Source organism: Monodon monoceros, unplaced genomic scaffold (genome assembly GCF_005190385.1).
Source record: "Monodon monoceros isolate NGI ecotype Baffin Bay Population unplaced genomic scaffold, NGI_Narwhal_1 Super_Scaffold_4, whole genome shotgun sequence".
In the NCBI taxonomy this organism is placed as follows: domain Eukaryota; kingdom Metazoa; phylum Chordata; class Mammalia; order Artiodactyla; family Monodontidae; genus Monodon; species Monodon monoceros.
Genome location: NW_021703781.1, coordinates 77,453,306 through 77,466,022, shown reverse-complemented (window position 1 = coordinate 77,466,022; position 12,717 = coordinate 77,453,306). Strand labels below are relative to the sequence as shown.

The 12,717-nt window shown below is 50.4% G+C and overlaps 1 protein-coding gene across 9 annotated transcripts in view; it reads right to left on the bottom strand.

The window, feature by feature from the left end:
• DOCK1 (dedicator of cytokinesis 1) overlaps window positions 1-12,717 on the bottom strand; it is a 528,766-nt gene that overhangs the window by 18,525 nt on the left and 497,524 nt on the right. For all 9 annotated transcript variants that reach the window (XM_029245561.1, XM_029245563.1, XM_029245558.1 and 6 more), the window contains 3 exons: window positions 12,527-12,703; window positions 11,501-11,584; window positions 5,918-6,055 (listed from right to left, as the gene is read on the bottom strand). In XM_029245561.1, coding sequence (XP_029101394.1) covers window positions 5,918-6,055; window positions 11,501-11,584; window positions 12,527-12,703 — 399 coding nt within the window. The remainder of the gene's footprint in view (window positions 1-5,917; window positions 6,056-11,500; window positions 11,585-12,526; window positions 12,704-12,717) is intronic.

The window sequence follows — 12,717 nt, the reverse complement described above, 5'->3', positions numbered from 1 at the left end:
AATAAAGATGTTAAAAAAAAGGTTATATTCCATTTATAGTTATTATAAAATACTGGCTATATTGCCTGTGTTGTACAATATATCTTTGTAGCTTATTTTATACCTAATAGTTTGTACTTCTTAATCCCCTACCCCTATAGTGTCCCTCCCCTCTCCCTCTCCCCACTGGTAACCACTAGTTTGTTCTCTGTATCTGTAAGTCTGCTTCTTTTCTGTTATATTCATTAGTTTGTTGTAGTTTTTGGATTTCACATATACGTGATATCATACAGTGTTTATCTTTCTCTGACTTATTTGACTGAGCATAATACCCTCCAAGTCCATCCATTTTGCTGCAAACTGGTAACACTTTATTCTTTTTTTATGTCTGAGTGGTATTCATATATATATATCATATCTTCTTAGATTGCTTCCACATCGTGGCAAGTGTAAATAATGCTGCTATGAACACTGGGGTGTATGTATCTTTTTGAATTACTGTTTTTGGTTTTTCCAGATATATATCCATGAGTGGGATTGCTGGGTCATAGGGTAGTTCTACTTTTAGTTTTTTGAGAAACCTCCATACTGTTTTCCACACTGGCTGCACCGATTTACATTCCCATAAACAGTGCACAAGGCTTCCCTTTTCTCCACACCCTCACCGACATTTGTCATTTGTGTTCGTTGTGATGACAGCCGTTCTGACAGGTGTGAGGTGATATCTCACTGTGGTTTTGATTTGCATTTCCCCGGTGATTAGCGATGCTGAGCATCTTTTTATGTGCCTCTTGGCCATCTGCATGTCCTCTTTGAAAAAATGTCTACTGAGGTCCTCTGGCCATTTTTTTAACCGCGTTGCTTGTTTTTATGATGTTGAGTCACATAGGCTGTTTATGTATGTTGGATATTAACCCCTTGGCAGTCCTATCATTTGCAGATACTTTCTCCCATTCAGTACTTTCCCTTTCTTCAACACGTTCAGATGGCAATCCAAAGCCAGAAGTGTTCCTCTCACCCAGCCTTGTGGCTGAGCCCTGGGAGCCTGTTCTGGGTCCCTCCGTTCCTGACCCTCCCCAGGAAGAGTCCTGCCTGCTACTCTAGGTGCGTCCTGACCACCCCATCTGCTACCCCTGGTACCACCGTGCCCAGCTCGGCTACCGCTCCTCTCTCTGGCATCTCTGTGGGACTCTGACCCTCTTGATGCTCTGAGTGAGACCTGTTCACGGCCGCTGCCTTTCAAACCCCAGGCTCTCCCCTGCCAGTTCTTCCAGAGCAGCAGCTTCTGAGGACGGCTCAGAGGCGGGGAGCAGCGTTCCGGAAGTTGGGGACTGTCTTTCTGAGCACCCACCTGCTCAAACCACCTCCTGACCCGCGAGGGGCTGCCTTCCCACTTCTCCCCGGCAACCTCCTCAGCTTGACTTCAACCCCGTCCTCTCTGGATCCAGGTGACGGGCAGAGGAGAAGACAGCCATCAACCTCATGCTCGGGTGATTTTTCTGGCTTGGCAGATGCTGCCTCCGTTGTCCATCATCTTCTGGGTACGTGGAGACGCAGCCTTCCAGGAAATGCCGCTCTGCTTACGGCGGAGAAGAAACACGACCCATCTGGCATCTGGGTGCCGTGAGCCCCCATTCCTAAGAGCGCCCAGCATGACGGTTTCCATTTCTCTGATGAAATGATCTTCATGGCAGCCAGCGCTGAGGGAGGGGGTGCACAGGAGGGAGCCGGCCAGGGACCAAGAGGTGCAAGTGGCCACAGGATGACCTCATCCAGCTCATGGGAAGACCCAGGAAGCAGCCGTGAGCATCCAACCTGCAACCACAGAGGGCTGGTGATTTACCCTGAGAGGCAGCCTTGAGTCTTGGTCGGGATGCACAAGCACGGATTGGGAAGAACAAAGGAAGGGGGACGGCAGGAGCCGGCTCTGGCAGAGGAGGGACAGAAGCCAGTCTGGGTCCCACATCAGCAGGGCAGCCACTGGGTGTGGCCCTGGGTCCTCCCGGGCCATTCACCTCCCAATTCCTTCTTGACCAAGCAGAGCCTCTAGAAATGGAGGATCCAGGGCTTTTGTTTTTTCATCTGAAGCAGCTGGTCTCTCCCAGCCCTGATGGGGTAGCTCCAGCGCTAGGACACTTGGAGAGAGGGGACGTCTCTGTCCCTGCAGCGGGGCGGGCAGTGGCGGGGGGTGGTTAGAGTTAGGCGGGAATGTTGGCTCTGGCATGGACTAGGTGACCTGGCATAAAACACAGAACTGCTCTGGGCCTCAGCTTCCTCCTGAGCATGTAGGGAATAATCATGCCACCTTGAGAGGCCGGCGAGGATGAGCTGAAATGACGCAGGTGACGCGCGTAGGGCGGGCCACGCTCTGAACCGCAGCCTCCGTTGCCCTTGCCGTTGTTACCATGGCCTGAAGCACAGACTCACTCCAGCCCTCTCCCCAGGAGCTGGGGACCAGTGCTGAACGTGGCTGGTGCTCGTGGCCTCTTCTCTGGGGACCCCGGGTCTGCACTCTTGACTATCTAAGTATACGGAGGAGGCCAGGCTCCTGTGCTTTCATCCGGGGAGCAGTGGCACCTTAGAGCCCAGGACTGTCTGAATGAAGGCCAAAGCTGAGTGGGTCGGGGGTGTCCCATGGAGCCGCCGGTGGATTAGGAGTCAGAGGGTGTCCAAGTCTTCCCTTTCTATGGCTTAGGCTGACCCAGAAAAATTGACAAAATGGTTTATGTCCTTTCTATGGGTTTTTATTTTTATTTTATTTTTTAAAATTTTGTTTGTTTTATTTTTTGGCTGCGTTGGGTCGTTGCCGTGCACGGGCTTTCTCTAGTTGTGGCGAGCGGGGGCTGCTCTTCGTTGCAGTGCATGGGCTTCTCACTGCGGTGGCTTCTCTTGTCGCGGAGCATGGGCTCTAGGCGTCCAGGCTTCAGTAGTTGTGGCACGCAGACTCAGCAGTTGTGGTTCGCAGGCTCTAGAGCGCAGGCTCAGTAGCTGCGGTGATGGGCTTAGCTGCTCCGTGGCATGTGGGATCTTCCTGGACCAGGGCTCGAACCCGTGTCCCCCACATGGGCAGGCGGATTCCCAACCACTGCGCCACCCGGGAAGCCCTGGGGATTTTACTTTTAAATCCATCTTTTTTAAAACAGGATGATACTGTATTGCTTTTGAAAGTATTCTGAGGAGCTTGAAAGTTCTCCAAGTAGGTAAGACGGGAAAGCCTCATTCCAGATGGCATTTTATCACCACAGTTTTCAGAGGATGACAAGGTATCTGCCTGACCTTTTGTCTGCTCAAGGGAGGCTGGCCGCAGAGCCTGCCTTTGGGGTCCCAGGATGGAGGTGGACTCAGGGAAGCAGCTCCAGGGGACAAAGCATCCACGGGTGGAAAATTCATCCTTAATTCTGTCCCCAACTTCATTCCCAATAAGCCTGGTCAACCCCTGGCTGGGGGGTGGTGGTGGAGATGCCTTGGCTGCCCCTGCCTCGGGATGGGACCTCGGTGGAGAAGATGCCGTCTCAGACTGCGGTGCAAATGGCTCATCACCACCGGCCGAGGACGTCCCACTGCCTACACAACCGCCCTGCCCTTCTTCCCTCCTCCCCCGTGTGCAAGCACAGCCGGCAGAGAACTCATGAATCACAGCAGAGAAAGGGATATGAAGGACGTCTGGCGAGCCAGATTTCTGTCCTCCTGAAATATACATGAAATGATTGATCAAAGAGGAAGCTTTTCACTTAGTAAGAAAACCTGGAGATTTCACAAGTGTTTATTTCTCAGAAAGAATTAAAAGTGGCATCAGACTTTGAAAGAGGTGCACCGTGATGTACTTTGAAACTCTTCTGGCCACTTGACGCTGATTGTAATGAGTCACAAGCTCCAGAGGGATGAGACACAGCTCGAGGATTCTGACTTGCAGTGAAGGCTCCTCCAGCGTGGTCCTGATTTCTAAGCCTGCTCACCTGTTGCAGTTCCTGCTGGGCTGACGGTCCCAGATTCCTGCCTGCTGAGTCTTCAGACCATAGCCCGGCGGTTGTGTTACTCTTGGCTTGGTCAGGCTCATGCTCTGCCGTGGTCAAGGCCAAAGGCACCTCATTTGATGAGCACCAGGGTGCTGGGCTTGGAGGCTCTGGGGCCCAGGCATGGCCGGCAGGGATGGGGAGGGTGGGAGAGCATAGAGCATAACCCCTCTCAGGGGTGGTCTGGCTCTCCTACATGTCTCCAACCACAAAGGCAAGAGAAGAAGAGCTCTGCCACTTACTCGTGTAAGCTCGGGCTAGTGAACCTTCCCATGTTCCTGTTGCCCCATGTATAAAATGGGGATGCGCACAGTGTCTCCTTCCTCATGTTGCAGGAACCTAAGAAGTTCATAATTGTTAAAAACCTCGGAAAGGTCCCTGGCACATGGTAAGCACTAAATTAGTGTTTGCTAAGTGAGATAAACGGGTGAACAAAAAGAAGCCAGCTCAACAGGGGACAGCAGAGAACTTTAGAGAACGGCAGAAAGATGGAGCTGGGTCAGAAAAGAAACCAAAATGGTGCACCTGGTTGGACACCTGATTCTTTAGGAGGTAGAGCATCTTGTGTTAGGAGAGGTGGAGTAACTCCTGCAGCCTGCCTTCCCTTTGCAGGATAACAGAAGACCTGCTCGCATACACCCCCTCCACACCAGCAGGCATGGGATTCCAGCAGACCAGAAGAGGTCTCGCTGCCTCTTTTTGCGACACTGATGCTCACCCCCGGACAATGGAGAAAGGGGGCCTCAAGCCATCTGCTAGGCCAGATGTTTCCCGAGTCCACAAGCCGTCAAGGCTAGGACTCACCAAGGCTCCCAGAGACCCTGAGTAAGGGTGGAAGTGATGCTCTGAACGGCGCCACAGGGGTGCTCTGATGTGAGGTGTCTGGCCCTGCCCCCGGAGCTGCTAAGGCATGGCTCATGAAGACTGCCTCAAGCCCACCATAAGGCTTAAGCTGTCAGGTATTTTGCATCCATAAAAATGCCTAGCCACTTTTTTACCATGCTCCTGATCTCAGCCCTGGTTAGACCTTCCACCAACTCTTAGCAAAAGCCCAGGTCTGATCTCCCTGTGCTATGCGGCTGCTTCCCACTAGCTATCTATTTTACATTTCGTAGTGTATATATGTCCATCCCACTCTCACTTTGTCCCAGCTTAAAGTAATTATGCTCCAATAAGGATGTTAAAAAAAGAAAAAAAGCTCAGGTCTATCCTTCAGCCCGGAACATCCTGGCATTCCAGGCTCTGGGGGGCTGGTCACCTTCCCAGCTCCTCCTTACAATCTGTCTTCTGTCCAAGGCATGGCTGTGTCTGCGCCGGCCCCTGGCCTCTGCCATTCAAATCCCTGCCTTCAGCCTTTGCTAAGTGAGTCCTCCCTCCAGCCAGCGTCCCGCCCGTCTCCTGCAACTTGCCCTTGGCCTAGATCAGTGACCCCTTCCTCCAACAGGTAACATCTTCAGACCTCAGCACTCCACTACTCCCCTCAGTGACTCTGACCTTGGCCTGGGCACAGGCTCTACCTCGGCTTTGGGACATCGTGAGTGCTGTTTCCCTGTGTGTTATTTAACCCTTCGTGCGTGTCGTGTTACTGGAGGTGTGGTCTCTGTGAACCAGCCTGCGTCGTCGCACGGATCTATGAGATCTTTCTGTTGCTCCACACACGATGGGGAGCTTGTGTTCACAGCCATAAGTGGGGTATTTGGTGATCAAGCAAATTCAGGAACGTTTACACCCTGACATTTCCAGTTGGCGAGAGGTGGTGCCTAGTTTGCTGGCACATGAAATGATGAAGGGGCGGAGGTTCCTTATCTCACTTCCTAAGCAGGCGTCACGTACACAACTCAAGTACTCGGCCCTGTGAGCCTGTCACAGTCGGACAGTGTGACACAGAGACTCGCTCCCTCCCCTCTGCCGCGCCAGCCACTTACCATGGTCCGGACTCCGTACTGCTTCTCCACTTTTTCCTTTAACTGTTTGAAACAGGCTTCCATTCTCTCATGAAATGGCCGTAGTGCTTCTGTGACTTTGTCTCCATGAATCCTGATCCCTTCGGCCAAAAATGGAATCTGAAAGACATACAGGTTGACGTTCCTTATTTCTTGCTTAGTGGTCTAGGGAGAGAAATGCACACCAGGCAGAAAGTGGCAACGTGCAAAATGCATCTGCTTTGGTTTCCCAGTCAAACCGGCTGATTAAATTCATCATCAGGCAGGTTACTCCCCCAGACCAAAATGTGTAAATGACAAGCATTTGTGTTTTAAGTCGGACACGACTAGTGCGGTATGTAGCACACGGCTGCTCCGTTACTTTGCCTGACTCACATTTGACCATCAACCCCAGAATAGACTTCTCCGTGCTTTCCACTTGAATTTGGGAAGGGCTGCGTTTTGGATTTGTTTAGCTATGACTTGATCTGTTAGCAAAGGGCCAAGTCACAGTACAAAGATTTTTTTCGCTAAGAATATTGCCTCTACAGGCAAGTGAGAACCCTATTCCAAAATGTAAAAAACCTAATAATACGTGATCTATAGTCCTGAAGGATGTTCTTATGTGGAAAGGAAAACCAAATTTATTCTTCCTTAAAACTAAAAAGAATCATGTCTCTGCCAACATTGCTGTCACAAACATCCATGCCAAGACTTCACATCGGAGCGTGGAGATACAGCTGACCTTTAAAAGCGTCGTAGAGACATTTTCATTCCCCAGCCCCAGAGACCCTCCGGAGTCACAGCCGCTGGGGGTGGGTGTGAGAAAGCCTCCTTTCTTCCCCTGGCTTCTGCTTCCCCTGAGGCTCAGACCGGGAGGTAGATGCTCTTCAATGCAATCAAGCTAAGAGGCTTCCTCTTAATAATTTACAATTAAATCAAAATACTGATTAAAAACAGATTTTCTTAATATGACAGAACACCAATCTAAATGAGCAGATTTATTAGTAAGGAGGATAATAAGTACACAACTGAATTTCATGTGAACAAATTCAAGAAATCTTATCAAGATGAATCAAGGCATAAAATGTATTTGGTTGCCATTTATAGCACGCAGCTGGTGCCTCTCGTGGTACTCCAGGAAAGGGCGGAATAAGTGAGCGCTCCCCTGTGTTTACACCACCCAGCCTGCTCTCGAGCTGCCCCGGCACAAAGTGTGTTTGGCTGACAGTTGGGCTTAAAGGTACACGCCAGGCACCCCTTTCCGAACGGCTATCACCAACAGGACGGCATGCAGCTAAGCTTTCAAACTAGATGGGACGTTTTACTATTCCATACGAATTACTCTTGCAGATGGCAGCCTCCAGGGGCTAGCTGCAGCTTGTTCAGGTTCAACAGAAGAAAATGCTCACAGAAATCCTTTTGCTTCCTGGGGGTCGGCAAAGGCAGGCTGCAGACAACTTTTGGTGAGGTGGTAAACGTGTTGTGGCTATCTGGGCGTGAAGACAACGTCAGGGTGCTGTCTCAAGGTTAAAGCACAGCCACTCTAGATCCTGAAAGCATCTTGTAAAATGGCCCTCTCTCAAATGTATAAAAGTGTGGTCCAATCATTTCTGCTTTTTTTTGTTGTTGTTGGTTTGATAAAACTCTTCGTTGGCCAGATTCTTGACATCAAAGAAGCTACTTGCTGGACTAAAGTTAAGACCCTTTGGTTCAGGTCTTGGGACTGAATGAACGGTGATCTGGCAGGTGAAATTTATGGGGTATGAAATGTATCCCCTCAACAGGTCCCTGACATTGGTCAGATATAACCTTCTGAAAGAAGGGTGGGATCTGGCCCTTGTTCTATGTCTGCTCGGGGCTGAACTTAAGCTATGAATAAAAAGATGCTCTGTGCAAACACTCCAACATATGAGGTGCTTAGTATACAAACAGAAGCCATGGACTGAGGCCTGGAATGGTCTTTGGATTCCAACCAAGCTGAGCAGCTTCCTGAATCCCACCCCCGGAGCCCTGATTTGGTCTAGAGTGGATCCCAGGAGGCTGCACATCTGAAGAGTTTCCCAGAGCCCAGAGACGGGGGAGGACTTCCCCAAAGTCACACCTCTAGTTGTTCAAAGAGAGCATGCAGCCTGCTCTCAAAAGACACCCTTCTAAATGGCGGTGCTGTATTTGAAGTCTGCTCCTGTGTGTCCCCTACACGGATTCATGGCCTGCCAGCGGCAAAGAACATTTGGAAGCACTGCTAAGTGTTCCAGGAGCGCCACCACTGGCGACATCGGTACGACTGTCATCGGCTGGGGATGATGAATGGGTTTGGTCTTTCATCTCTGTGCATTTCAAAAGAGAAATATGGGGCTTCCCTGGTGGCGCAGTGGTTAAGAATCCGCCTGCCAATGCAGGGGACACAGGTTCGAGCCCTGGTCCGGGAAGATCCCACATGCCGCAAAGCAACTGAGCCCGTGTGCCGCAACTACTGAGCCCGCGTGCCACAACTACCGGAGCCCGTGTTCTGCAATTACTGAAGCCCGTATGCCTAGAGCCCGTGCTCCACAGCAAGAGAAGCTACCACGATGAGAAGCCCGTGCACCGCAACTAAGAGTAGCCCCCGCTTGCCACAACTAGAGAACGCCCATGTGCAGCAACAAAGACCCAACCTAGCTAAAAATAATAAATAAAATAAATTAAAAAAAAGAGAAATATGCATGCACCACAGTGGTTTCATATGAGTCTATATGGATTCATCTTTGGACACAGAGCAGGGATGCCCAACAAGACAGCTGCGTGTGAGGAAAGATGGAGCTGTGCCTTCGAGGAAGGGGCTGGCGCTCACTGCTGACCTGGTGTCAGCCGCAAACCTAGAAGAGGCCCCAGGCAGCCTGCACCCGACCCCAGCTCCTGCCTGCGAGGGGGTCAGCACCCTCTGTTTCAGCAACGGCAACAGCAGAGCCAGGAGCTGCCTGGGACTTAATAACCAGCCTTCACAAATGATTTTAGGCATCAGTGATGGAAACCCTGCCAATGAACCCTTGGGATTCCCAGGAGGAAAACCTCACTTTGCCCTGATAGAGTTTTCAGGAAAAAAACGAAACCAAATAAATTGACACAAAACCAGAAGAAAGCATTCCGATAACCCCAAACTTCTTATTTTTAATGAGCGTATGACTCAATTACTGCTATTAAAAGATGAATCTTCAAAACATTTGCAAATGAAAGCAAGATCACAGGTAATGTTTTGAATATGTATTTTTCATCACTCTTTGATTTAATGAAGTGGCTAGAAACCAGAGTTTTTTTTTCCCGACTTTCCTGTGAGCTACTTTAAAATTCATCCTTTAATATACTTATTAGGGGTGATGACATAGTGCTGACATAAAGTTCTCTCTGGGGAACAAATTATTTTCCTCTGTAGGGCTTGAAACTCTTAAAATCCAATTTTCTGTAACAGCTTACAGTAAAAAAAAAAAAAAAAAAAGAAAAAAAAAATCAATAGAACTTTTGCAGACCAAACTAGTTTTTGTGTAGCAATGGTTTTATATAGCCTTCAGTGGAGTTTTGAATTTTGTACCCTTTGGTTTTTACAACATCTAAGATGGAATCATTCAGACCTTTAAATTCTCTCCCTCTTTTTTAGTAACAGAGGGAGACTGCCTACCTGAGGCTTACATCTTGTGCAAAGAAACCATCATGGCCAAAAAGTTCCCTTAAATTCAGCTCCCAAGGTGTCTTATCACAGAAGAATTCCAAGGCAAATTGATATCAAATGCCTACGGATTTGTGGCAAAGTCACACCCATTAGGATGGCGGCTATAAAACAAACAAAAAGAAAACCAAAAAATAACAAATGTTGACGAGGATGAGGCGGAACCATCGTGCATGACTGTTGGTGGGAATGGAAAATAATGCAGCTGCCGTGGAAAACAATATAGTCCTTCCTCAAAAAATTAAAAATAGACTTATATGATCCAACAATCCACTTCTGGGTATATACCGAAAAGAAGTGAAGGCAGGAAAGAGAACAGATATTTGTACACCCACGTTCATTATAACATCATTTACAATAGCAAAAGTGGACGCAACCCAAGTGTCCATGAGCGAATGAACAGATAAGTAAAAAGTGGTCTATACAGACAGTGGAATGCTATTCAGCCTTAAGAAGGAACGAAATTCTGACACGTGTTACAACACAGATGAACCTTAAAAACATTACGCTACGTGGAATAAGCCTGTCACAAAAAGACAATGTATGATTCCACTTATATGAGGTCCCTAGAATAATCAAGTTCATAGAGACAGAAAGTAGGATGGTGGTTTCCAGGGGTGGGGAGGATGGAGAGTTATTGTTTATTGGGTACACAGTGGTTTTGCAAGATGAAAACGTTCTGGAGATGGATGGTGGTGATGGCTGCACAACGACGGGAACATACTTGATGCCACTGGACTGTGTACGTAAAAACGACTAAGGTGGTAAATTTTATGTTACATAAATTTTATCACAGCAATATCCATATATATTTTATAGATATAAAATAAATACTTGTAATTAGGCTTGAAACCAAAACTCAGCCCCGCTCCACCCTAACAGGTCACACAGCCCATGTGCTGATGACGAAGCCAGGACGGTGAGGCTCCAAGGGAGGCTGGTGAGGCTCCAGGGAGGCCGGGAGCAAAGCGGCCACAGAGCACTGGTCACAGCCTGGGACCCCCAGGGCTAGGGTGGGATGCCGCCCAGGCACAGGGAGACCCTGGCCTCTGCCTTCCTCAGCCCTCTTCCCCCAGCCTGGCGTGTGGGGTGTAGATGAGCAGCATCCTCCTTGCCTCCCACGTGAGAAAAGGAAGCTTAAAGAAGCAAGCTGTCCAAAGTCCAGAGCAAGTAGGCAGAGCTCCCATGGGAACTGGGTCTGGACGTCCCCTCCGCCTCCAGGCTCATGAAAGCTCCAGAAGCCCAGACACACGAAAAGGGAACTTCCAGTGGAGCCCAGGACACCCTCCAGGGCTGCCCAGCCTTTCCAGACCATGTCCCGCTAAGGAAAGACTCAGAAGGCCTCAGGAGCACAAGCAGAAAAGCCAAATATGCAGAATTAATTACAGCTGCGGAAACAGAAATGAGGACCCCTTCCCCCAACCCTGACCACCGGCACGAGGAACAGGAGGGTGGGTGTTCGGCGGTTTCCCATCCCCACCTCTCACGCCGATGGCATTGGCTCGAGCGCCCTCCCAGGACAGGCTGGAGCCACGGTCTCTAGGGCATCACTGTTTCCTGACCTTGCCCGTGATGTTCCGTTCTGTCGATACCAGGCAAAGATTTCCCAGCAGGCACTGCACTGACCGAGGGGAGGGAACAGACCAGGCTCATTTGCAAGACAGAACTTTCTAGGTGTTCAAATGCATGACTACAGCCAGGGGTCGGGTTAATCACGGCAGTGGTGAACAGGTTTATCCGGGACAGACATGGTCACGGGTGCTCTGGCTGAGGTCCAGGGTCCTCCGTGGCGGCTGGCAGGTGTGCCAAGGTGGCCCTGGTGGATCTGGTCCCAGACTCCACTTTCCCCGCCTCGGGCCCTGCAGCTGCCGCTGGACATTTACCTGCCATGCAATCAGGTCCTTGAGCTTCTCGATCTTTTCGTGGGCCTCGGGGTGCTCCTGCAGGTACCGCTCTGTAAAGAAGGCCTGGTGGAGACAGGGAGAGACACTTAGTACATCAACACACGTTTCTGTACACCAGGCCTGGGGAGAGAGCTGTGTGTGAGACAGACGCACACCCCGGCCATCACCCAGCTCATTCCCCCCAGGGTTGGACCCTACCCCAGCAAAACATCCAGTAAGGTCAGCACAACGAATGGACTTTGTTCACTCACTGTGGCGGCCCCGTCCATGGAGCCCAGCAAAGCCACAGCTGACCCGGGTCACTCACTTCGCTGGGAGGCAGCTCCCCAGCTGCTCTCGTGCCCCTGACCCCATGCCGGGTCCGCCCTACAGCTGAAGGGAGCTGGAACAGAGCATCACCTCTCCAAAGGGTCCAGGGCAGTTTCGCCTCACAGACCACTTTCAGGCAGAGCCCCTTCTGCTTCAGTTTCCACTTTGTCTAGGCCAGGGGGCAGCAAACCTTTTCTGTGAAGGGCCTCAACTCTGCCACCGTTATATCAGGAAAACAGCCACAGACACCAAGTAAGAGAATGGCCGTGGCCACGTCCCAGACTTGATTTACAAAATCAGGCGGCGGCTGTCGCGCAGACCCCTTGTCTAGAGTACATCCCACGATCTTCAGCTTCTGCCTGATCTCACTGAGATATTTTCCAGGGAGACCAGCTGGCTGTCCCCACTGCACCAGACTCCCATCTATTTTAAATATTCTAAGCCTTTTGTCTTTCACTGAAACTGTATCTTTTGGCCTTTATTGATCCCAGGCCTCTGGACTGTCACGAGGGTCACTCTCTAGGGCTCCGTTAGCACAGCCCGCTGCGGGGTGAAGATGAGGGGACAATGCCCAGGCCGGCCGGGCCTGGGCTCAGTCACTGCGGAGCTCGCTCAGTGAGACAACAGTAGTTTCTGGGCTTGGAGACAGTCCGTCCCAGGACAGGGCTGGAAAGAGGAAGCTGGCGTGTCACTTGCCTTTTCGTAATTTGCAAAGCCTCCCATGACGGCGGGGTCCACGATGCCGTTCAGGAGCATGGAGAGGGGGCTGACAGGGAGGCTGGGGTCGTCCAGGTGCTGCTGCACCATGCTGTTTATCTTGTCGTTCGTCAGCTGCATGGTCTCGATGGCGTTCTCCAGGGGGCTGATCTCCACCTGCGGAAGGGGGA